Source organism: Uloborus diversus, chromosome 9, assembly GCF_026930045.1.
Source record: "Uloborus diversus isolate 005 chromosome 9, Udiv.v.3.1, whole genome shotgun sequence".
Classification (NCBI taxonomy): domain Eukaryota; kingdom Metazoa; phylum Arthropoda; class Arachnida; order Araneae; family Uloboridae; genus Uloborus; species Uloborus diversus.
This window is the reverse complement of record NC_072739.1, coordinates 136,264,131-136,287,841: the sequence shown is the minus strand read 5'-3', so window position 1 is coordinate 136,287,841 and position 23,711 is coordinate 136,264,131. Positions and strand designations below refer to the sequence as shown.

Sequence of the window (23,711 nt, the reverse complement as noted above, 5' to 3'; positions counted from 1 at the left end):
TATGAGACCAACTATATACTTTATATAAAAATCACAAAATGTTCACAATAAAAAAGCAATAAAAGAATGCTGTACGTATATGCACTTAAGATTAAAAAATATATATAAACTATCATTTCTAATGCAACCGAAGCTTATTAGGAAGAACAAATATTTAAATGATTATAAGTTTTTAAAAATTAATCCCAATATTCAATATGATTCAAATGCCGTATAAAATGAAAAATAAAAAGTTTTTTCTTATATTCAGTGAGAATTTTATCATAAAAGTATTAATGTAACATGTGATCTACCACTGTTGTTGGTTAGCTTTTCACAGATAGCGCCACTGAAATTCTGTAATACAAAAAAAAAAAAAAAATAAATAAATAAATAAATAAATAAAAAACCGCACTGGCAAGAAATTTAATCAACTAAAATAGCCGATCGTACGCAACTTTTACAAATAAATAAATAAATAAATAAATAAATAAAAATTAATGAGCTCTTGTCAAACGAGTAAGTTATTCATGCAGTAAAAGATTTATTTCGGGAAGAAATAATTATTTATGAACTGATTGGAGATGATTTGATCTATTCATTAGCTTTAATTATTAAAAATATTAAATCTACTCAACGAGAATTCTCACCATTTTAAATGACCTATTACTGTTTAAAAACAATCAAAAGTAAAAACTGTTATCAATTTAATAGCAAATGCTTTTAAATCTTATGTTTCAAATTCCTCCTAACAAGGTCAGATTGTATTGAAATTTAGTTATCAGTCTTGCTAAGTGAAGCAACCGATATGTCTTTAGAAAAACATTAATCACGCGCTTTTGCGTTTAATGGAGGGGGAAACAATTCCCTTGGTCGTAGTTTTCAATCTTCTTCGAATAATCTTCTCAACTCCATCGAAGTTTACGCAGTTAATATTTACGGTGATGCTAAAGAACAGAACATTTCTAAAAAATATCAATCACAGTTTCTGGCATCTCCAACCTTAGATTATTTAGTCTCCAACAGGGGGGGGGGGGTACTCATGTCGACTTCATTCCCATTCCTCTGAGAATGTCCATGGGCAGCGGGAATACGACGGTGGAATTCTTCTCTGCAGCAATCGTCGTCAGCGTCTGCAAGTAGCGCAGTTGCATGGCTCCAGAAGACTCGGCAATGACGTCAGCAGCTTCTTTCAAGGCTCTGGACGCTTTCTGTTCGCCTTCTGCAGCAATCACCTAGATGTATCACGAAAGATTTAAGAACAAAGTGGGATGATACGTTAATCAATAGATCAGTAGTTTACAAAAGGATAGTTATCGGCTTGGAAAATTCGCTCCGTTTGAAAATTTAGAAAAAAATAACAGTCATCACCAAAAATCTCTTAAGTTGTTCGAGTTTCAAGGCTTCTTTCTTTCGGTAAACCGAGAAGGCCATGCATAATTGCATTTGTGCATATTTTTGAGATCGTAGTTTAGCAGAATTTATGGAATCGAAAACTTCTTTTTTGAATACTTTTTAAATTTCTTTATAAAACAGTCTTCCTCACAGGCTGAGTTAAGGGATTCTGCCCTGGCTACTATTCATGAAAAATATCCATTTCAAGATTGGCTTCACGTTTATACCGATGGATCTGCCACAGCCTCCACTGGTAGGGCTGGTGCAGACGCTTTTTCCAAATTTTTCAGCCTGAAGGAATCTCTTAGTGCCTGGTCAGATAATTTTGACGGTGAAGTTTTTGCAATTTATATGTCCCTTAGGGCTGTCACTGGGATTTCTTGCCAAAAAATTGTTATTTTTGTTGACTCTCAAGCTGCAATACAATCAATCACAGACTATAACCTTTTCCCAACGGAGACTGAGTTTGAATGTAAACTCATTATTAGTTCACTTCTTGAGACCGGTAAAGACGTTGTGCTCCAATGGATACCAAGCCACTGCGGCATCCATGGCAACGAGCAAGCTGACTTGTTGGCTAAAGAGGCTTCAACATTAAATCCACCTCACCTCCCGATCCCTCTTCGAAACGCCAAGCGACATCTTGGGAGCAATATCAGGCTCAAAAGAATTTCATCTCTCCGTTGCATTGCCAGCGGAAAATCTTGGGCGTGTCTTCTTGAAGACCAAACAAGACTGCAACTTTCCCTTCTCCCTAGAGTTGAAGGGGTTACATCTTTTCGTCTCATTACTGGTCACGATTACTTACAAGCCCATCTTTTAAAAATCGGACTGGCCAGTTCCCCGCTGTGCCCACTATGTGACTAAGCAAATGACAGGGGAGCATCTTTTTGATTGCCCCGTTCTTCTCGACGTGCTGAAGGATGTCGACTTCAGGGAGCTTCCCCTCTCTGCTACAGCATCTTTGTTGTATTGGACTGCAAGGCGCCTTATGCCCGAGAGGATGTTGGTGGGCGTAATTAAAAAAAAAAAACATTTCTTTTTGCAACACAGGCCCGGCTCTTGGGGTAGGTGACATGTACCACTGCCTAGGGCGGCAGATTTTAGGGGCGGCAAAAATTTCATGACGGCAAAATGTAAAGAGGCGAAAAATAAAGAAAAACTCAATTTTGTCTCTTAGTTTTTTTTTCTTTGCATCTCAAAGTGCAGCAATATGTGAGAGTATACTTGATGATTTGAAAAATATAAGAGAGGGCGGCACTTGTCAATCGCCTGGTGTGGTAAAACTACTAGAGCCAGACCTGCTAATGCAACATAAAGGAAATATTGTAATTTTGATTTTCTTGAACTCATATTGCGAACTAAATTTCCATTTTACTCGCCTCCGAATGAACGATGGCGTTTTTTTTTTTTTTTTTTTTTTTTTGAGACATTTTTAGTTGCATATGTACGAATGACCGTGTGGAAAACCGAAACATCCATTTGAAAAACTAACTTTAGGACAAATGACATATATTTAGCCCAGATAGATGATAAAACTAGGAAACGAGTCTAATGTCAGTTTGGGGGACATTTAGGAAGATTTTCATAGAACCCATAACTTTTCGACTACTCAGTTTTGTGCATCCAATTTTCACTTTTCACTGAAACACGGCGTACAAAGCTTTCTCGTGGAAGCAATATTTTGCTCAAGCGTATCGAAAATATACCCACTCTCAATGCTAGTCAACTAGTGGACAACGAGTTCACGGCTATTAAACATTAAACTCGAATATCGGTACAAATACTGGTTATTGTTTTTGAAGTAGTATTGGTGTATCAATATGCATTGCGCATTATTCTACCACACCGTACTCCTATGCCGAGTACAAGCCAACGAGTTATTTTATTGCAATGGGAAACATTACCATTGCAATGACTACTGTCTTAATTTCATAATTAAAGACATACAACTATTTGAAATAGAAAATAAATAAATCCCCATACTAAAAAGTAGAAAAGTATAAAGAAAAGTGAAAGAAAGAACACATTTTCGATCCAGCCAGCCACAGACTCGTATTTCGGGTCTGAAGAAACCCGTTTTCGATGCATTGTAGAAAGGTGTGAGCTAACTGATTTAAAGTCATGTGACAAAAGCAACGAGGAGGAAAAATAAAGTTTAAGTAGCAAAGATACAGAATTAACCCGGTGAACAATGGGATAGTTGTTCCACATTTTGTTTATCCGGCTATTAATATTTGTTCATCACTGGTATTTCTCAGAATTCAATTGCCGATGAGCTGTGGCTATTGATAAAGGGTATCCACCGCCTTTGACTCTATTTATGAAAAGAAAAAGTTATGAAAAAAGTTAAATTAATATCTAAAGTACACTTTTATTACAAAGAATGTTTTTGCTTAGCCATTCTTTCCTGCTGTTAGTTTTCAGGTAGTTGAGAACCTTAAGAAATTCCAGTATAAGATGGTGCTCTCTCCTAGAAAACTAAATACTTGAACTTGTGTAAAAAATTTGTATACAGTTATTAAACCGATACATGTACTTCATTTACCGTTTTTTTTATTAAGGATAATGATCATATTATAAGCTTGATTCAAGAAACTTAACCTTTTATTGTCCAAAATATAGGCGATGTCGTTACCCAGCTTACGTCAAACTGATAGTTAATTGACTAAACATTATAGACTTTTTGAGAAAGTTGTTGGTGTCTGAGCAATATTTTCGGACACTCTTTCTCCGTTTGGGCATGGTAATGGAATAAATTTAAGAGAAACGAGAAATTAAAAAGATACAGTTAAAGAGAAAAATTAGTAAAAATCTTGTTTGTGGCTGTGGTTACCTTAGCTCTAGCTTCCCGGGCAGCTTCGGCTTCAGCAGCCATGGCTCGCTGCATCTGCTGGGGCAGTCTGACGTCCTTTCTGTAAAAGGAAAAAATCACCATCAATGTTGAAAAATCATAAATATTGCTCAAAAAGAAAAGAAAAAAGTTCTTGCTATAAGGGCTGCAGCGTTCATAAGTATGTTGGGTTAACTGCAGACATTAGTTATGTTGGATTAAAATTTATAAAACTAATACGACTGATCAGTGGTGTAGCGTAGTCAGAAAAAAAAAATGCACGCGGATATAGTTAGGTTTAGACCTTTTCTATGAACAAAAGTTTTTTTTCCCGGGTTTCGGGGAGAGATATATCCTCAAAACTAAGGCCCCTATATATACGAGCCGGCGCATCAGCTTAAGATCAGCCTTTTTGGTTCGGAGCGCGTGGCTGAGTGGTTGTCTTTTCTGGCGAGTTATCGCGTTGGTGATTGTTCACTGTAAGCAATTATTAGCGGCACGTGAATTATTCATTAAATAAAATATTATTTTTGGCTAATTTGGCGAAAGTCGAAACTTTGATGCGGTAACCCTAGCATCGCAACAATGAAAATCCGATCCAAAAGGGCTAAATTTAAGCTGATGCGTCGGCCTATCTATATAGCGGCTCTACTCAAACCCACTTTCTTTATGACGCCACTGCAACTGACGAACAAACTTCTCCATCTTTAGGCTCTTGGTGTCTCGTCGGAAAATCGGTAAAAACTCCTGTTCTTTTCCTTATCAATTTTCTCTGAATTTTTTCATGAATCGAAAATTAGTACAAAACCAACAGAGTTTCAGAATATATACAGCGTTGAGTTAAGAAAAAATATATTTGATGAACTTAACAAACGAAAAGGTGGTTTGGACACAATTTACATTACACTTGAATTATTTTCACAATATTCTTTATTGTGAAAATAATGCACTAACCTATTTCAAGGGACAGCGTCCACCTCCCCCCCCCCTAACTACAGTACTAGATGCGAATGATTATCGAATGAAACGCTATTCGTTCATTCTTCCAGGCTTTTCATTAACCTTGAATACTTGGTCTAAAAACGTTACCTGCAGACGAAAAATTAAACACATCAATGCCACATTGTAGGTAGGTTTCATTAAGTAATACCGATATAGCATTTTTAAGCTATTATCGGAAATAAAACTTTGGAATTAAAATTAAACTTCTCAATTTCAAAACTCTCCCAGCTTGTGAAAAAACAAAACTATGCTGCCTTCTTCTTTCGTGTATTTTTCACCTTTTTGCCTTTAAATAGTTTTTATTTTAGAAAACATTACAAACCAATAATTTGAATTCAAGTTGTATGTCAATTCATAAAAAATAAAAAAGAGTTAGGGAGAAATAAAGCATGAAATAGGGGAAACTACGGAGGTTTAATCCATAGGGAGACTTGACCAATGATGATTTTTCCCATGAAAAGGATATTTAGGGAAAGTTTTAGTCATATTATTGGTTGATCAGTTACACAACAGTATTTTGCAGGGCAAGCCATTTCAAAATTTTCAGTGGTTTTCAAGAAATTCAGTGTTAAATGATACTTCGCCTTAAAAGTAAAGTTTGAAGGTTTTGGAATTTTTATTAAGATTTTAACCTCCAATTTGGAGGGAAATGAGTTTTAAAAGAATGCATGCTTTAGTCACTTTTCCAACGATCTATTTGATATAGAGTAGTTTAATGTAACTTAAATCTAAGTTGCTAAAAATTTAAGGTAAACAAAAGAAAGCTGACTAGGGAGCTTTGAACCAAGTAGGGAGATTTGACCCAAAGACTAATTTGATATTTTTGTTTAATTTGTTTGTTTTTTTCGAAGAAATTTTATTTTTGAATAGATAAAATACTGTCATTTAGGCCTAATGATTTGATTTTATCATGCAATAGCTGTAATATTGTAAATATGAAAGCCTATTTTTTAATGAATAACTATTAAATATAATATTTTGGTCTGAAAAATTGTTTTTATTTGACAAATGACTAAAATACTAATAATCTTTGAGCCAAATGAGTTGTTACTAAGTAAAATTATGGAAATGTTGCTTAATTCTGATGTAATAAAGTTTTGAATTCGACTTCTGCTCTCCTGCTGATATGGAGTAAGATTAATAAAAATAAAATTAAAAAAAAGTTATGTGTAACACTTCACCTAAAGAGTAAAAATTTTGTCTATTCTCTTCAAGTATCACTCATTTAAAAAAAAACACCATCAAACCTGCGTTTTTGATTTCAATATCTATGAAGCTTCCTACTGATATGGAGTAAGATTAATTTAAAAAAGATATACATATAACACTTCATCTAAAGTGTGAAAATTTTGTATATTCACTTCAAGTACTGTCCGATCTTTTAACGCGAAACCTTACTCGAATTTGCGCATGCGTCAGGTCTCTTCTGATTTTATCAAAACAGGGGTGATAGCAAGAAGGAAGTAACGAGCAAGCAAAAGCTGAATGTATCGGGAAGTGCGCTTCCTTTAAACCATCACCCCCTTTTCAAATGGAACCGTTCGTAGCTGCTAGTCGCGGAGTTCGAGAACAGACAATATCACTTATTTAAACAAAAAACAAAAAAGCTCATAAAACCTGTGTTTCTGATTTCAATATCTATGATGCTACTTACATTCATGATGAGGCGGATCTGGTCTCCCTAGCTATCGAGACACTTGACCCATTTGCAGACATGATGAATGTAATTTTTTGTACCATTTCTACTTGGAATTATGCCATTATTTTTAGCCATAATAATGGGCATACTGTTTGACCATCGATTACATGGAAAGGCTAATATCCGGTTTATAGGCGGAAATGAACGTATCTATTAGTTTATAGGGATGTTAGTTGGTTTGTTTCAGATGAGCACTTTTGCCTCTCTATTATTCAGTCTTAGTTTTGTACAAATGAAAATTTGCTTTTTTAAATCTAAAGTATATTCGATCCATATTTTCACGGCAAATATTAATTGATTTATTTATTCACAACAAAGTTTTGAACTTACCACTTTGCTTTTACGTTCCTGAACGAAATGAAAATATTTTTTTCTTTTTGTTGTTTCCACGGTAACTACTTTTGTTTCCTCTTATTTTATTTTTGAGAATGCAATAAATGACTAAGGCACTAGTGACATTATAAAACGCGTGCATGAAAATCCCATCGTTGTTTTCCCTTCCTCCCTGCTAGATTCATTCAGATGGAATCGTCTTTACTTGGCATATTGCCGAATTACATACAACCCGTGGTCCAATAGTAAGGGCAAACTATGTATATTTTTTATTTCGTTCTAAGCATACCACAAAAAAGGGGGGAAATGAAAAACCAAAAATTGGGTCAAGTCTTCCTAGTTTCCTCCATAAATGACTTACATTTCCACTCTTTCGACTTTCACGCCCCAAGGTGCTGTTGCTTCATCAAGACTAGCCTGTAAAAACAAAAATTGAGTGTTTTATTACAAGACTTTTTTTTATAGCAAAAATAAATGAATCAGTTTATTCAATAAATTTCAATGCATAGCTTTATTTCTAAGACAGTGAATATGGTTATCTTGTTATAAAAACCACACTTGACGCTTCTGTTTGATATTGATTCTATTTCAAAACACAGCATGAATGTCAAGAGCTATGAAGAGACCTATTCAACTCTTACAAAATTCGGTCGAATCGAATGGACCAATTGCATCTACTAAATCCGCGCAAGCCAGGAATTCCCCCCCCCCCCCCCCCAAGAAAGAAAACTTGACGTCGCTACGCTACTGGTATTTAAATTCGATCGAATCCAGAAAAAACGAGTTGAATGAACCCCTAAAATACATAAGCTCATCTATTTTTCATCAAATGTTTTTTTTTTCTTGTGAAAGTAATATTTCAAATCATTTTTTCATTTTTTATTTGAATGCAAGAAATGTTGTCAGTAAAACTGTTTATCTTTCATTTTCTAACAGGTAATAAAGTTCATCCCATGCCCACGAAAATATTTCGCAGGTTTACAATTTTTTTATTATTTCATTCATTTATTTACCAGAAAATCGCCCGTCATGGTATGATGGGTGAAAATTGTTTCTACATTTGAACGAAGCCATTGCCTGTTTGGTGATATTTTGATAGTTGAAATTTGTACCTTAATATCAGTGAATTAACCTAAACTCCAGTAGATAGTGTTAATTGTTTAGATCTCTTCGTTTTCCTAAAATGAAAGTCTTACCAGTAAAACTTAATTTACCGGATCCATGTCAGCCTTGTCACGATAAAGCTTTTCCCTGCATGTAAAACCATTACCAAAACATATTATCAAATTATCATGCCGTGGAGCGAGTTTCACTGTTGAAACACGCGGATTACTCGATCATCGACTATTATTTACATGAGGAATTTTCGTTCATTTCGGTCAACTTCTGTAGGAACGAATAACCCAAGTAGCACAAACCGTTCTACACCCCATGCTGGCTGTGACGGTTAACTTTAAACATTTTCTGTTTTTTTTTTTTTTTTTTTTTTTTTTTTTTTTTTTTTTTTTTACGACGTCATAAAAAGTTCCCAAGCTTGAGAAGTATTATGGCGAAAAACCACATAGTCATACAACAATTCGTTGACTTTCTATGAATTTTTAAAATGTGTCAAAGAATTTGCGGACACACTAGATATAGTTCAAATTTTTATTCAAATACAAGAAATACAGATGTGAGTAAAACTATTTAATTTGTCTAGTAAATGACTTTTTTGTTTACATATTATGAAACATTTACTTAGCATTACTTTTCTCTTTTGAAGAAATTTGATGCAGCTAATGGCTGCGTTCGAATAAGGCAATCGGTTAACTAGGCTTGACGAGCACTAATAACCAAAAATCATTCTTTTGGAACCACTGGTGAACCTTAAAGTGATAAAAAGTCTTTATTTTCTTGGTTACATATAGGAAACTGCTTTAAAAAAATTACATTTTAATCTATCAGTGGTTTATGATCCTGTCCAAGCAGTATTTTTCCTTTGCAGAATAACTAGAAATAGCCAATCTCAAGAATGTATAAACAAAATCAACAAGCAGCAAAATGGAAAAAAGAACCTCACTTTTTATTTTCGATCAACATAAAAGCTACCGTCTACAAGTTAAAAACTCATTAAATAACATTGTATATGTTATTAGTAACTAAATAATGCAAAATTTCCTTCAACGTGTAGAAAAGAGTTATTTTATGACTCAAAATTTATATTTCGACCTCTTTGGATTTTTTTTAATTCTAAAAATTCAATCAGTTATTAATAGGCATACTCATTCCATTTCAAGGTTTTTCTGGTGGAAACTCACCATAGGGGCCGAACCCCCCGCCCCCCCCCCCCCCCCTTTGTAAATTCATGAGCAATAGTGGACCTCTGCGCCAAATTAACCAAATATCCGATGCAAACGATGATTTGTTTGAGAGAAAACCCCTTATGGGTGGTTTTCTTCCCTATTAGGGCATGAGCACCCCATTTGTAAATTACTGAGCATCAATGGACTTCTGCCAAATTTGACAAACATCTGACGTAAGCCAGATTTGTAAAGGTTAAGGCCTTTATATATACGAGCCGGCGCATCAGCTTATTAGCCATTTTGGATCGGAGCGCATGTTTGAGTAGTTGTCTTTTCTAACAAATTATCGCGTTTGGTGATTGTTTACTGCGAGCGATTATTAGCTGCACGTGAATTGCTTATTAAATAAAATATTATTTGCGGCAAATTTGGCGAAACATGAAACTTTGCTGTGGCAACCCAAGTTTCGCAACAATGAAAATTCCGATCCAAAATGGCTAAAGTTAAGCTGATGCGTCGGCCTATCTATATACTGTCCAACCACGGATTGCGTGGAATTTTCAAATGCCCAGATAAGACGAATCTATGTGAATAAGGGGGAAAAGTAAAAACTTGATGAGCGTATTCCGCTCATTTGAATGAGACTCTGCTTCTGCAAAAGCTGGCATTGCTAAAAAATAATAGGTTCGTCCATTTCCGGCTGTAAAACGGATGTTTGTCTTTCCATACAATCCGTGGTCAGACAGTAGCTGCTTTAGTAAAGGTAACACACACACGCGCACATTTTGTTCTATCAGTTTGATTTGGTTGCCCAGAGGAAGAATGTTTTGATTCTCTTAACGAATGAACTTCCATGCCACTCACCTGCATAACATGGCTGATATGTTCCCTTTCAGATAAAATTTCAGATAAGCTCTTAGTGCCCAGAACAGTCCTCAAGGTGGTTGCAGCCAGGAGCTGCGTAGACGAATCATAGTTCACCACATTGGACACGGCAATGGTAGCGTTACTGATGCGATAATACACCACCGCATCCACAGACACGGTTACGGAATCTTTGCTGAGCACCTGAAATTAAGAAGGTTTCAAAAAGAATGTCTTCAAAGATATAAGAAATATACTGCGTTTTAAGTTTAAACTTCCTCCGTTTATTCCATGAAAAATAAAATAATTTAGATGGGAATGTCCGCAATCAAATGTAGTATACTGTGCAGCAAGTTTAAACTTATACAAATACAAATGTGACGACCAGTAACAGGCTCTTGGCCCAGATAGACTGGTCCTAGTCAATTTATTAGTCCTCAATGAAGATCAATGGCCCCTTAAAGCTATCAATCCCCTTGCTCATTACCACCTCTTCCGTTTAGCTGTTCCAAGTGCCCACGACCCTACTAAAGTAGTACTTTTTCCTTATTTTCAGGTTAGCCTGAGATTTGAATAGCTTAAAACAATGACCCCTCGTCCTGCTTTCAGGGCAAAAATTTAATCCATTAACGTCATTCATTTTGATAAATTTAAACAACTGAATCAAATCCTCTCTGATCCTCCTTAGCTCCAGGCTCTACATATTAAGCCTTTTAAGTCTCCCTTACGAAAATGGTTGATACAGCTTAATAGAATTCTATAGAAAATTATATAGAAGTCTATAAGAAAGCTCCTATAGAAATTATTTGTATAAGGTCTGGTGGGGTAAAATGGTCATAAAATCATAGGTTTTCAACTTAGGTGGATAATAAATACAATAAATTCTTTAAACACTTCGACTTTTTTTGTTATTACTTTACATTGCATTATTAAAGAACACGGTACATTGAATTTCAGGAAAAAAAATGCTGATTTAAGTAGTTTTATAACACTTTCATTTCCCTTTGTATTTATGACCACTTTACCCCATGGGGTGGGGGAAAGTGGTCATAGCATGGGGGAAAGTGGTCATAGTTAAAAATACCAGCAAAACTGTTACAAATAACCCTAATATTTGTATATTTTGGTTATTTTTAATAGTTACAAGTATATGTGCGAGTATATGCGGGTATGCACGAGTATATTCGTGTCGTGTAAACAGGAGTAAACGTGTTCATATATGAATTGATACATGTATACATCAGATACATGCGTGCACGTGTCGACTTAAGTACGTGTATACACGAGTATATAAGCATGTATACATGATTGCCTACAGGAGTGTATACGTGTCTACACGAGTATGTACGAGTCACGTGTATATGCGAGTATATACGCGTATTAACTATCAACATTTGCATGTTTGCACTTGCATCTCGAGTATATACTTGCATACCTGAGTTTCTGAGTATATACGTGTATAGTCGACTCATATACGCATATAAAAGTGTAGATACATACATACAAATACGAGTATACACGAGTTAATTCGAGGATATATCCAGTGCTTGTTTGGTACGTCTCTACTCATGTGTATACATATGGAAGCAAGAGTATATACGTATGTTTATGTGTAAACACGATTCTATACCTGTTGGACGTATATACGTAAATTTACGTGTAAACATCAGTACATGTATCCACTTATATCTACGAGTATGTCCGCTAATATACATGTATGCTTACAGAGTTAATCCGAAATCTTGGGCAAAATCTAAGTGTTGTGAAAGGGGAGGATAAGAAGCAAAGCATCATAAGGAACTTATGGTCGTTGACGCGCTACATGCACACAAATTGATGGAATGAAAACAGGTCACAAATTTGTTGCACTAAAATAATTTTACCCGACATTTTAGTTTTTAAGAAATATTTAGAGCAGTTATTAAAAAGTAAGGCCTGTAGTAGCTCTAATACACGCATCGCAACAAAGGCGCAGCAACTTCTCAGTGATTGCGACGCATATATTAGAGATGACGGCCGCAAATTTCATCAATCACTTTAAAACTTTCCTTAGTCGTTGTGTAAAATTGTCTTTTTGTAATAAATTTGTGACATGTTTTACATCCATTAGTTTCTGGGTTTGCGTGCATGTAGCGCGTTAGCGTTGAGTTTGTGACCATATGTTTCTTATGATTCTTGCTTCTTATCCTCCTCTCTAACACTTTTTAAAAATTTGCCTAAGAGTTTAAACTCACCCTCCATACATGTATGTCATATGCTAGTATGTAAGTGTCTGCTCGAATACGTACGCGTATGTACGCCATGTCTACCTGAGTATATAAGTGTTCGTATATGTACGAGTATAAGCGGGTATATACGTGTATAGTCGAATGTATATCTGTATAGATAAAAAATACAACGAGATACCCAAATACGTGTTTATCGTTGCATTTATGTGAATACGTATATATACGTGCCTACACGAGTACATGCGTATGCATGCGCATATGCTCATATATCTAACCCTGTTTACTGTAAAAGCAATACATATTGAGTGAAATAATTCGTATATGTACGAGTATAAGCGGGTATATACGTGTATAGTCGAATGTATATCTGTATAGATAAAAAATACAACGAGATACCCAAATACGTGTTTATCGTTGCATTTATGTGAATACGTATATATACGTGCCTACACGAGTACATGCGTATGCATGCGCATATGCTCATATATCTAACCCTGTTTACTGTAAAAGCAATACATATTGAGTGAAATAATTATTTAATTTATATCTGCCTTATACTTAAAGATTAAGTGACTTTAGAAGAACAATATTCGTTAAGCCTAATATTATGACCACTTTACCCCATCTTACTTGAATTGTTCTAAAAAATTATTCAAATTAGATTCAGCTAACTGCTAATGAGTAAGAGTTCATGAGACATGTAGAAAGCTTCCTGTGCAGTCAAACTGTTCATAATTCTAACAAACAAAATTTCTCAAGAAAGTTAAAAAAGGTGTTTAGATTTTTAAAAATTTCACAATCACACAAAATATTTTTTTTACAAAATAAAATTTTGCCAGTCGTAAAATTTTGTAATAAAAATGTAGTTTCTAACTGCACTACCCCAAAATAAAATTTTCACATTCATTCGAACATTTATTTCCAAGGTATAGCCATTTATTTGAATTATGACCACTTTACCCCATTGACCACTTTCCCCCACCAGACCCTATAACTTGAGAATGAAGTGTTTCTATAGATAATTTATTCTATAAAGTTCCATAGAAATTGTTATAGAATTTGAGAATAAGGTTTCTATAGATAATAAATTCTGTAAAATTCTATAGAATTTGATCAGAAAACTTCCCTTACTGTAGAATTTTGTAAAAAGTTGAGAATTCGTTCATTTTGTTTACAATTATAGTTTTCATTAGTGTTTATATAATACTTCTAGTTTGGAAAGGCTAAAAAGCCCTAATTAATTAGGAAGTTTAATCCCTAAAATGAAATAGTTTAATTCTAATTGATCTATTTTAGTTTAAGAATAATTATTTTAACATTTAATTACTTGTTAAGGTCCTATTTTTTTATTTTAATGGCGGATTGTAGTATGGTCTTTAATAATAATACTGTTGCATTTTGTCACAGTTCGAAGAAAAAAAATCAAACTTAATTAAATAATAAAATAATATATTCATAAAAGATAAAAATTATTTACAATGTTTAAGTTATTTTATAGTAATAATAAAACTTCTAAACATTGAAATTAATTCTAAGTTTGTGAGAAATTGTATAACTTTTTGTCATTGTTTAGTAAATAAAATAATCAAAATTCCAAGATGCAATCTCCGTATTTTGTCGCGAGAGCTTGCCAGTATAGTGCCTAGAAAGAGTAGTGTGCCGATCGGCGGGGAAAAAGTGAGGTCAGATCTGAGGAAAATCCAGGTGGCGCTGCACTCGAGTAGTACGTTATGCTCCTCAATCAGACTCGTTTTAAATCAGCGATTGCATGCTGATTTCGCAGTTTAAAAACCCCGTTTTTCGGATTAAACTTATTTCTGCGCAAAAGACAAATTCTGTAATAAGTGCTAATTGTTACATGGGTGTTCGTTTATTTTTTGAAGCATATAAAATTACCTTATTACCTTATTATAAAACTACCTTACTTCAATGAAAATAGTAGACTATAAGGGCCCATTCATTAAATACGTAAGGGTCCCAAGGGGGAGGGGGGTTGGAAAAGCCTCTACGTACCCTTACTTGGGGGGAGGGTCAAACTCATTCTTACATAATATTTTCCAAGTCGATATTTCACATTAGACATTGCGCGGTCAAGTGATATTTAGCAGAGATTATGTTCCATTTGCGTCTGGAAGGTAAGAAACGTGTTAGGATAAGATGTTTTTTTATTTGTTTTACAAAGAATTTATAGTGTAAAATATAATAAAGGAGTCGCATTGCGTACGGCATGTTTTATTTGTAATTAATATTACATAAAAAAAAAAAAGTCGGAAAAACATTCAGTTTAGATTCTTTTCAGTAACTATTTCTTTACGCAAAAGGTTTAATTTAATAATGTGAATTCAATAACGATTCCAGTGATGTAACGATTCAAGATTTGTTATTTTATCATTTTGAAAAACGAAATCGAATCTTACATAAGAATGGGGGGGGGGGGAATTCTTACGTACCCTTACATGGGGGAGGGAGGGTCAAAAATTGCCAAAATCATCCTTACGTAATTAATGAATGGCCCCTAAGTATTCAATAACAGCGCGTCTCTTATTTCTCTACTAATAATAAAGCCGAGTCTCTCTGTCTGGATTTCTGTCCGGAATTATGTCTGGATCCCTGTGACGAGCACAGCGCCTATACCGTTCGGCCGATTTTCATGAAATTTAGTACAAAGTTAGTTTGTAGCATGGGGGTGTGCACCTCGAAGCGAATTTTCAAAAATTCGATTTTGTTCTTTTTTTATTTTTAAATTTTAAAAACAGTTTCCGAAGCAGAATTATCATAAGATGGACGAGTAAATTACGAAATTATCCTGACGTGGAATCGTAACATGGGAAGAGCGAATGAACATAGCCAATTGACGAGAAATTCATCATCCATTATTTGTAAATATACAGGCTAATCAAATGACCTTTTAATTTTCTCCTTCGGACAAAGTCGTGCGGGTACCGCTAGTTACAAAATAAAACTGCTTCTAAATTCTTGAAGCTAATTAAAATTATCAGGGCTTCTCAGTCTGAGTCGAAGAACAGGATAATCTACTTTTACACCTTTGACCAAAATAGTAGCATTGATTTGTAAATTTTCTTCTACTTCAATAATGATCTTTTTTATCGTCAATATTATTTTCCACATAATTTTCATTATATACAAAAACTACAATATTTGGAGATTTTTTAAATTTCATACAAACCCAATATTCGTTAGGCAAATTAATATGAACAATTTCATCTATAATAGTTTTATATGTGGTTATTTCAGTTTCATCTGCGGAAAGATCAAGTTTTATTTTTTTCAAACAGGGAACATTTTTCTTAACTGCATAATTCCTGATGGACCTTTGCTTTGGTATTTTTTTAGTAAAGTATGTTGGCAGATTTGGGAAAATTGTCGTAATTGCCTCGTCTTTTAAAAAAAGTTTTCCCCCGGGAATCAAAACTTCCTCACCATTTATAATATGCTCATTATGCGTTTCAATAAAATGTTTTTCGAAATGCAGAGCACAAATTGAGCAATATTTATCAAAAACTTTATCTAACCTGGGAATTAACGAGTTCCACTTCTTTAGTTTTTCTTCATCTGCTGGAGCTTTAAAAAGCGAAACTTTTTCTTTGCATGTTTTGTATCCACTTTTGCACCCTGGTACGAAACAAGATGAAGCTTTACTTCTTCTAATATTAAACTTTGATGCCTCCATTAAAAGTCTTAAACGCTGTTTCATGAAATATTCACGAAATAAAGGTAGAAAAGAGAAACGCGGAACTAAATTGTAACAAAATCCCGCGTCTACTAATGTAAACACCGCGAAATTGAACGTACACCTCGACCGCACTGCCCTCTAGCGGTTTTCATACATTTTGTCCTCAAGAATCGAAGGGGAAAAAGCGCCGATCGGCACACTATTCTTTCTAGGCACTATATTGCCAGTAATATTTCTCTCAATCTCTTTGCGCATGCGCCAGTTTCTGCCCCGAACGGAATCGTCCATTTTGCACGTGCGATCGTCAAATGGTTGCGCTGAAAATGGCCGAACCTTGCCGAATTCGTTAGAAAGTATGTATTATTTTTGTGTTGTTTTGATATATTTATATTTTTATTGTTATATTAAGTCAATTGGAAATGAAAAAAAATAATGAATAGTAGTTATTATGCATCGAAAATAGCATTTGATTTTACTAAATAAATATAGCTCATGACTGAGTAATGACATTAATTTACTAGTGATTTTTGCATTATTAATTTATATGTAAGTAACAATGAAAGAAAGTTTGGACGTATTAACATTGTTTTTTATACTGATAGGGGTTTTAATATTTTATTAGCACTCCCAAATGGTACCACTGTCCAGTTTTATTAAGTGTCTTTATCTAACAATAATGTGTAATCGTTGTAATAAATTGCTGCACCTAATATTTTTAGGCATAATTTGGTTTTGTCAAACGTATATTAATTATGTAAAGCATTGTCATTGTGTTTTATGAGGCTCTTAATATTATCTAGAGGCTGTATAGGAAGATCTATAGAGGCTCTATAAAAAGATCAATAGAATTTCTACAAGAAGATCTATAGAGGCTCTATTAGAAATACTCGTATAGAGTTTTATAGAATTATGGCCCAATTTTCTATAGGACATTTCTATAGGATTCTATAAAAATAACTCTATAGAATTCTATAAGAAGTATATAGAATTTTATAGAACTAATTTTATAGAATCCTATGGAATTTTTCACTATAGAATTCTATAGAAAACGACCTATAGAAAATTGGGCCATAATTTTATAAGACTCTATACAGGTATTTCTAAAGATTTTTTATAGAATTCTATAGACCATTTTCATAATGGTAGTATCATAATCTAAATCTGAAAGTCCCCTTACTAGTATAGTTACCCTTCTTTGAACTCTTTCCAATGCACAAATACCTTTCCTAACATGAGGTGACCAAAACTACACAGCATACTCCAAATGGGGTCTTACTAAACTCCTATATAAAGGCAGAAGAACCTTCTTAGAATTGACGCTTAAACTTCCTCCGTTGTAATAAGAAAAATCATAAAAACATTAAACAAATTTATTAATTAGAAATGGAATTCATAAAATCTCTAAAGTGATTGGTATCACTGTACAACAAATTTGAATTTTCTTTGCCCTTTAAATGAAACTATAAAATTTCTTACAGAGAAAATATCATTGGTTCATATACGAGTATCACGAAAAAATGGTTCATCTCGTACAGCTCTTAAAAGAGATGTATTTCTCATATGAGGCAGTGAGAAGCAAAGGGGTGTAAGTGGCAAAATCAAAAATTTGGAGATAACCAATGCAAATAGTAGGGAAATCTCTCCTCTGTCTTGGGGCAAGAGATAGTACTAATGGCCCTTCTTTAACTTTTGCTTAAATTTAGTTTTTGAATTTGTTCCTGAGATGCAAGCTTTTCTATTCAGATCTATAAATATTTTCAAAAACCAAGTTTGATACGCAACGGTGGAAGAAAAGAACATCGCCCATCCTCAAGTGGTTTTTTTAGATATGTTTTTGGTGCTCGGAATGAAGTTCTTCCGTCGTGTACTGTTAGGAAGCTGCAACAAAGTTACAAAAATCAACACAGAAATAAAAATTTTGGTAAAATGACGTGTGGTACACAAAATATAACTCACGTTCACTTTTCTTTTCTTTAATGTTATCTTTCTATCGAAACGTCGCATCTGCTCGCTATCTACACAGTAACAAAACGTTCAGGACACTGAATTGCGTCAGTCCCGCCGATCTCGCAGGACTGAAATAATAACTGCTCAAAATTTAGGATTGCGATAAAATGTTAAGTAAAAAAAAAAAAAAAAACTCAACCATTGGGAGCATAATTTAACTTCAACGTATATATATATATATATATATATATATATATATATATATATATATATATATATATATATATATATATATATATATATATATAAAATTCTACTTTGTTTCTCCGAAAATAGAACCTATTAAAAGATAAGCCCTAGCATGATTTTTTTGGAGGCTTCTAATTTTAGCCCTATTCTTAAAACAAACCTCACTTATGATAACCGCAAAAATGAGAGGATGGGTTCCTTTCCAAATGTATTATTGAGGTATGAACAAGTCTCTGGGGTTCTCCACATAATTTCTCAACCTGAATTCCTCAAAACGCAGACTTGGTCACTTTAATGGGCGGTCAAGGTAATCGAACGGATAAATGCATTGAACTTTAGCAAACACATTTCTTAAATTTGAATAAGTGTGCTTTTTGAACAAAAAAAAAGAAAGAAAGATCAATTTTGGCACATAGAAAAAAAGACATCCCTTAAAACTACGCCCTAGCGTATCTTTTGCAGCAAAATATAGACCGGGTTTTATTTTCGGGTAAACACGAAACTTAAAAGGTCTTTTTTAGAGAATTTATTTCGTTTTCTACAAACATAATCTGTGTATTAAATTCTTCACGGAAGTTTTTGGCAATAAATTTCTCTTTGATAAAAAATAACTCATGAAAAAAAGAATAAGAAAGACAGGCGAACGGAAAATTAATGCAACTAATACTTTCGTCACACATAATCTTGAACACGTTGTCAACGAAAGAGGCGTTTCAGGTCGAAAAGAAACTCTTGTAAAAAAAAATGTACTCAACATTGAATTACTCTTTTAATGGAAGTGGCTTTATTGTTTCCCCCATTTTGGTACTATACAATAAATGGTTATTTTTCCTTAAAAATACTTACTTCTTGCGGGGGTACATTGAAAGACACCGTTCTCAAATCCACTTTGCAATAATTATCAGTGCACGGTATAATGAAAAACAAACCTGTAAATATTTAAAAAACAAAATTTTAATAAAATACAATAAAATGATAAAGTTCATGCCAAATATTATCAGATTAAATTCGGGAAATTGAAACCTCACGAAACAAAATGGCTGCTTACTGGAGGTAACAATTCCATATCATGACATAATACAAGCGTGCTCAGCAAAACTCGACAAGTATGAGGTTAAAAGACAGAATTATTTTCCTACCTTCTAATTAAATGTTATCTTTCTCCCTCAACGGAAATCTTTGTGCTTTTTCAGGGCTGCCTATAATATTAAATGGGGACTCTGAAACGCCTTCAAATTACCGTTACTGGTGAAATTTACCAAATTCCACAGAAAACGTCGACGTCAATACTACAAAGATCACTCGGAAAGTATCTCACGACACATTAAAAAAGTACAAATAATTACTGAACCTGTAAGGATTTATTGAAAAAGGTATAAAAAATGTGTAACTATTTCTCAACTCAAGAATCCTACACTTGCCATACAGTGAGATACGTTTTTATGGTTCAGTGATACAGAACTCTGGCCGCCGAGAAATGTTGCTTGTGTATCACAACTGTACTCCTACTTATGGCAATGCCACAAAAAATCTACTATAGCAGTTTCATTCCTAAGTGTTTGATCGCTCATTCACCCGATAGCTCAGATCTCGCTCCCTGCAACTTCCACCTGTTCTTGCACCTAAACAAACTCCTGTCTGAGCAGGCAGATGGGTTCAGGCCTTGGCGGAAGACTTCTAAGACATTGGACTTCAAAAACTTAAAAGGTTACAATTCCGGTCCTTCTGATGCTAAGAAGTAGCAAAACTATTACTGCCTCGCAGCATCAGAAATAAGTAGGGTTTTTTTCTTTCCTTTTTTTTTTTTTTTTTTTTTTTTCAGCCTTGGCGAACTTAATTTTTGGATGGCAATCGTAAAACAAATATGTACATCAGACTACTTCCAAACACTACTTGTGAAAAGGAAACTACATACTTCCGAAAAACGCTCCCAATGTATCCTTTTGGTCAATGTTACAGGGATCTAATACCATTAAGAACCAGACGAAAAACTACACAAATAAGCTAAGATAATCTTTATACATTTACTAAACTTGAACACAGCATTTCACTCGGCAACTAATACCAAATAATTTTTTATATTGAATAAAATCTTGGATTACTAAAAATTTAAAAATGAATTTAATCTAAAAAATGCTCCTAAATTTGCCTGCGGACCACAGGCTGGCCCTAATTTTAAATTTTCATCTCTAATTAACATTATGTGATTTTGTTAACATTAATATGAAAATTGGATGAAAGAAAGCGCATGAAATTTTGAAATTATTTTTGAAAAATTAGGAAGGAGGAGAAAAACAAAAATTGTCTCTCAGAAATAAACTGTTAACTATTTCTAAAGTCTAAAAAGAAATTTACGGAGGAATTGGTAGCATTAAAAATAATCATTATGATCATTAATCGGCCGAAGTCGATTGATCGACCGATTATCAATAGCCGATTAATTAGTAATCTGTAACCAGCCATTTTGCTTATCGGTGCATCCCTAATTTCGTTTAAAAAAACGCATCATCGGTTAATCAATCAAACGAGAAATCTCAAACAGCAATCTTACCAGGTCCTCTGGCTCCGCCTTTCGAAAGACGACCTAACCGAAATACCACAGCACGTTCATATTCTTGAACAATCTGGAAGATATAAAAGTAGCTCAGTATTTTTGATCTGAACAAAGAACATTTTTATGCGAGCAGTACAAGAACGCAAAAGCCTGATGAAATGGGACAGACATTGCATTTTTAATTTGGTAAGTGAGTGAATTCAAAAATGTTATTAATTATAAATATCATGTGTTCTAGTCACCTACGCCGGGTATGTGTACACCTCGTCGGAACTTCCGATCCTTCGACAGTCGGATCCTTTGACGTTAGTCCGATTAGACTTCCGATACGACCAGAAGTACAGCGCATTCGGCGGTGTACTTCTGATTCGGTAGCCTTCCTGCAGCCTGCGATGGCTTAAGTTACCGAAAGCTTTAAAAATCTGCATCTATTTTCGCTCAAACCAAGCATTATAGGTAAGCGGCCAACTGCTCCGCTTTTCCCAATTTCGCTTAAACCAGGAACTATTGGAAAGCGGAAAACTGCTGCACAATTCTGGAGTGGATTCAACATTACTAAGAATTGACGTTTGAATTTATATCTGAACATTTAAAGACGCACTACGATGGGCTGTCCATGATTCTCGTAGATTTCATAATATTTTAATACCTGGTTTAACCCCTAATTATCTGCTGTTCTCGGGGATATCTAGACAGATAGATAGACTCGGTCGCATTTTAGTGTTCAAATAGGACGATTTTAAATTAAAAAAAAAAAAAAAAACTAGCTGCGTCGCCCGGTTTTGCACGGTTTACCTCGGCTTAGACCGAAAAAAAAATCAGTAAAATTTTGCTGCAGATTACGGAAAACTAACCAAAAAGGAAACATTTTAAATCTTCCTATTACAGGAAAAGCTTCAAAACAAAAGACAGAATTTTATTTGTTCATATTAGAGAGAGAGAAAAAATGGCAACAGATCTTTCTCCTCAACGATTTTCTTCACGCTACAAATTTTAATAAAAGCAATGATACAGAAAGTTGAGATGAAGCACTGAATAATAATTTGAATGGAGAAAAGTCTTCAAAAAAAAAAAAGGGGGGGGGGGGTTCGTCGAAATCTAAGTATCATAATTAATAGTTTTTGATTGATATCTCTGCTCATTTTTATTTTCGGAGGATTATGTTGAATAGCCAAACATAAAGAGAGGAAAATTACGAAACTATCGATACCTGCTTCGATGGTCAGTTTACTGGCGTTCGGGAGAAGTAACTCGGACATACACTGCTTGACAATTGCTAAGGAACAATTACGTTTTTTGGAATAGCTAAGAATAGACAATGATTAAAGAAACAGAACTAAGTACATAGTTGGTAGCGAGGATGTGCCTTTATTATAAGTACAAAATAGTACAGATATTAATGCATCGATTAAGTAAAATCTTTAAAAAAAAAAAAAAAATCCCATTTAAATTTAATCCTTTCAAATGAGAAAAAGTATAAATAAGATGAACTAGATGGTTTTTACTTCTCCTGGCACGATCTCTTTGAAGGATTTTTTCCCCCCAAAACGTGTATTTGGAGGTGGCTCTGTCATGGATTGAAGAAGTTTCGCAATGGCAACTACTCCAATATTTTTGTGAAGCGCAGATTGAATTCTGAGAGTAATGTTGATGTAGTTGGCAATATTTTTTTTTTTTTTTTTTGCCGAAAGCACCATTAATTACGAATGTATACAACTTGTTCCAGAAGGATAATGCCTAATTACATGTTTCTCAAACTTCAAATCATGTCTTGATGCTAATTATTTTACTGGCCGGACAAAAGACTCGATCTAAGTTTAATAGAAGCTTTGTGAGGCTTTCTACACATTAAGTATGAAAATATGGTATTCAATATCGAAACAAGCAAGAACTTATTTTCTCCGTCGAAAAAGTCAGGATAAAATTTTCCAAGAACATTTTTCAACTTTCATGCCATTAAGACTGATAAAAGAGATTGAAAAAAAAGGGGCATATTATTGATTACAAGGGCTTTTTAGGGCAAAACGCTCGTTGTCCTCACAATTTTGTCCAGTTTTAACAATGACATTTTTTCATTAATTACGGCAAAACATTTATATTTTGTATTTTTAAATGTTTTGCATTCCACAATGATTCTTAGCATAAAAAGGCATTGCGTAAAAATTTCACTGAATTATTTCAGATTTTTTTTTTTTTTTTTTGTGTGCAATTCTCTGCTCTCCTTATAATTCTGACCACCACTCTAATTGAATCCAGATATACACCAGAGAATCATACATTGTAAAAGAAAAGTGTAAACGTGCATGAAGTCATTGGCGACATTTAATTTAGGCATTGGGGACACTGTATTTTAGTAAGAGAATTCTGAAGAAAATATTTTTATTTGTATTTTTAACATCCTGCATAAATATGGTTTTCATTGCAAGTTAGATATAAGAAAAAAACTGTATTTCCAAAATTGATGCTTTCTTTGCTTAGGTCGACAGAGATTTGGAACCAACGAATTCGCTTAAAAATCAAATTTAATACTAAAAGCAGCAGTACTTACTTTGAAGCACATAAAAATAGAAATCGGGAAAGTAACTATGATGAACAGTATTGATAATCCAGTGAGAAAAACATCGCATATTCCAGACTCTTCAGACGCGGACC

General features: G+C 34.0%; 1 protein-coding gene across 1 annotated transcript; it reads right to left on the bottom strand.

The window, feature by feature from the left end:
- Nucleotides 1–23,711, bottom strand: LOC129230721 (stomatin-like; the record flags this gene model as incomplete). The annotated part of the gene is given in 7 exon segments (XM_054865141.1): nt 1–1,214; nt 4,211–4,289; nt 7,603–7,658; nt 10,388–10,591; nt 19,352–19,434; nt 21,057–21,129; nt 23,608–23,711. Coding segments are annotated over 7 exon segments (794 nt in total), but the record flags the coding sequence as incomplete, so codon positions are not given.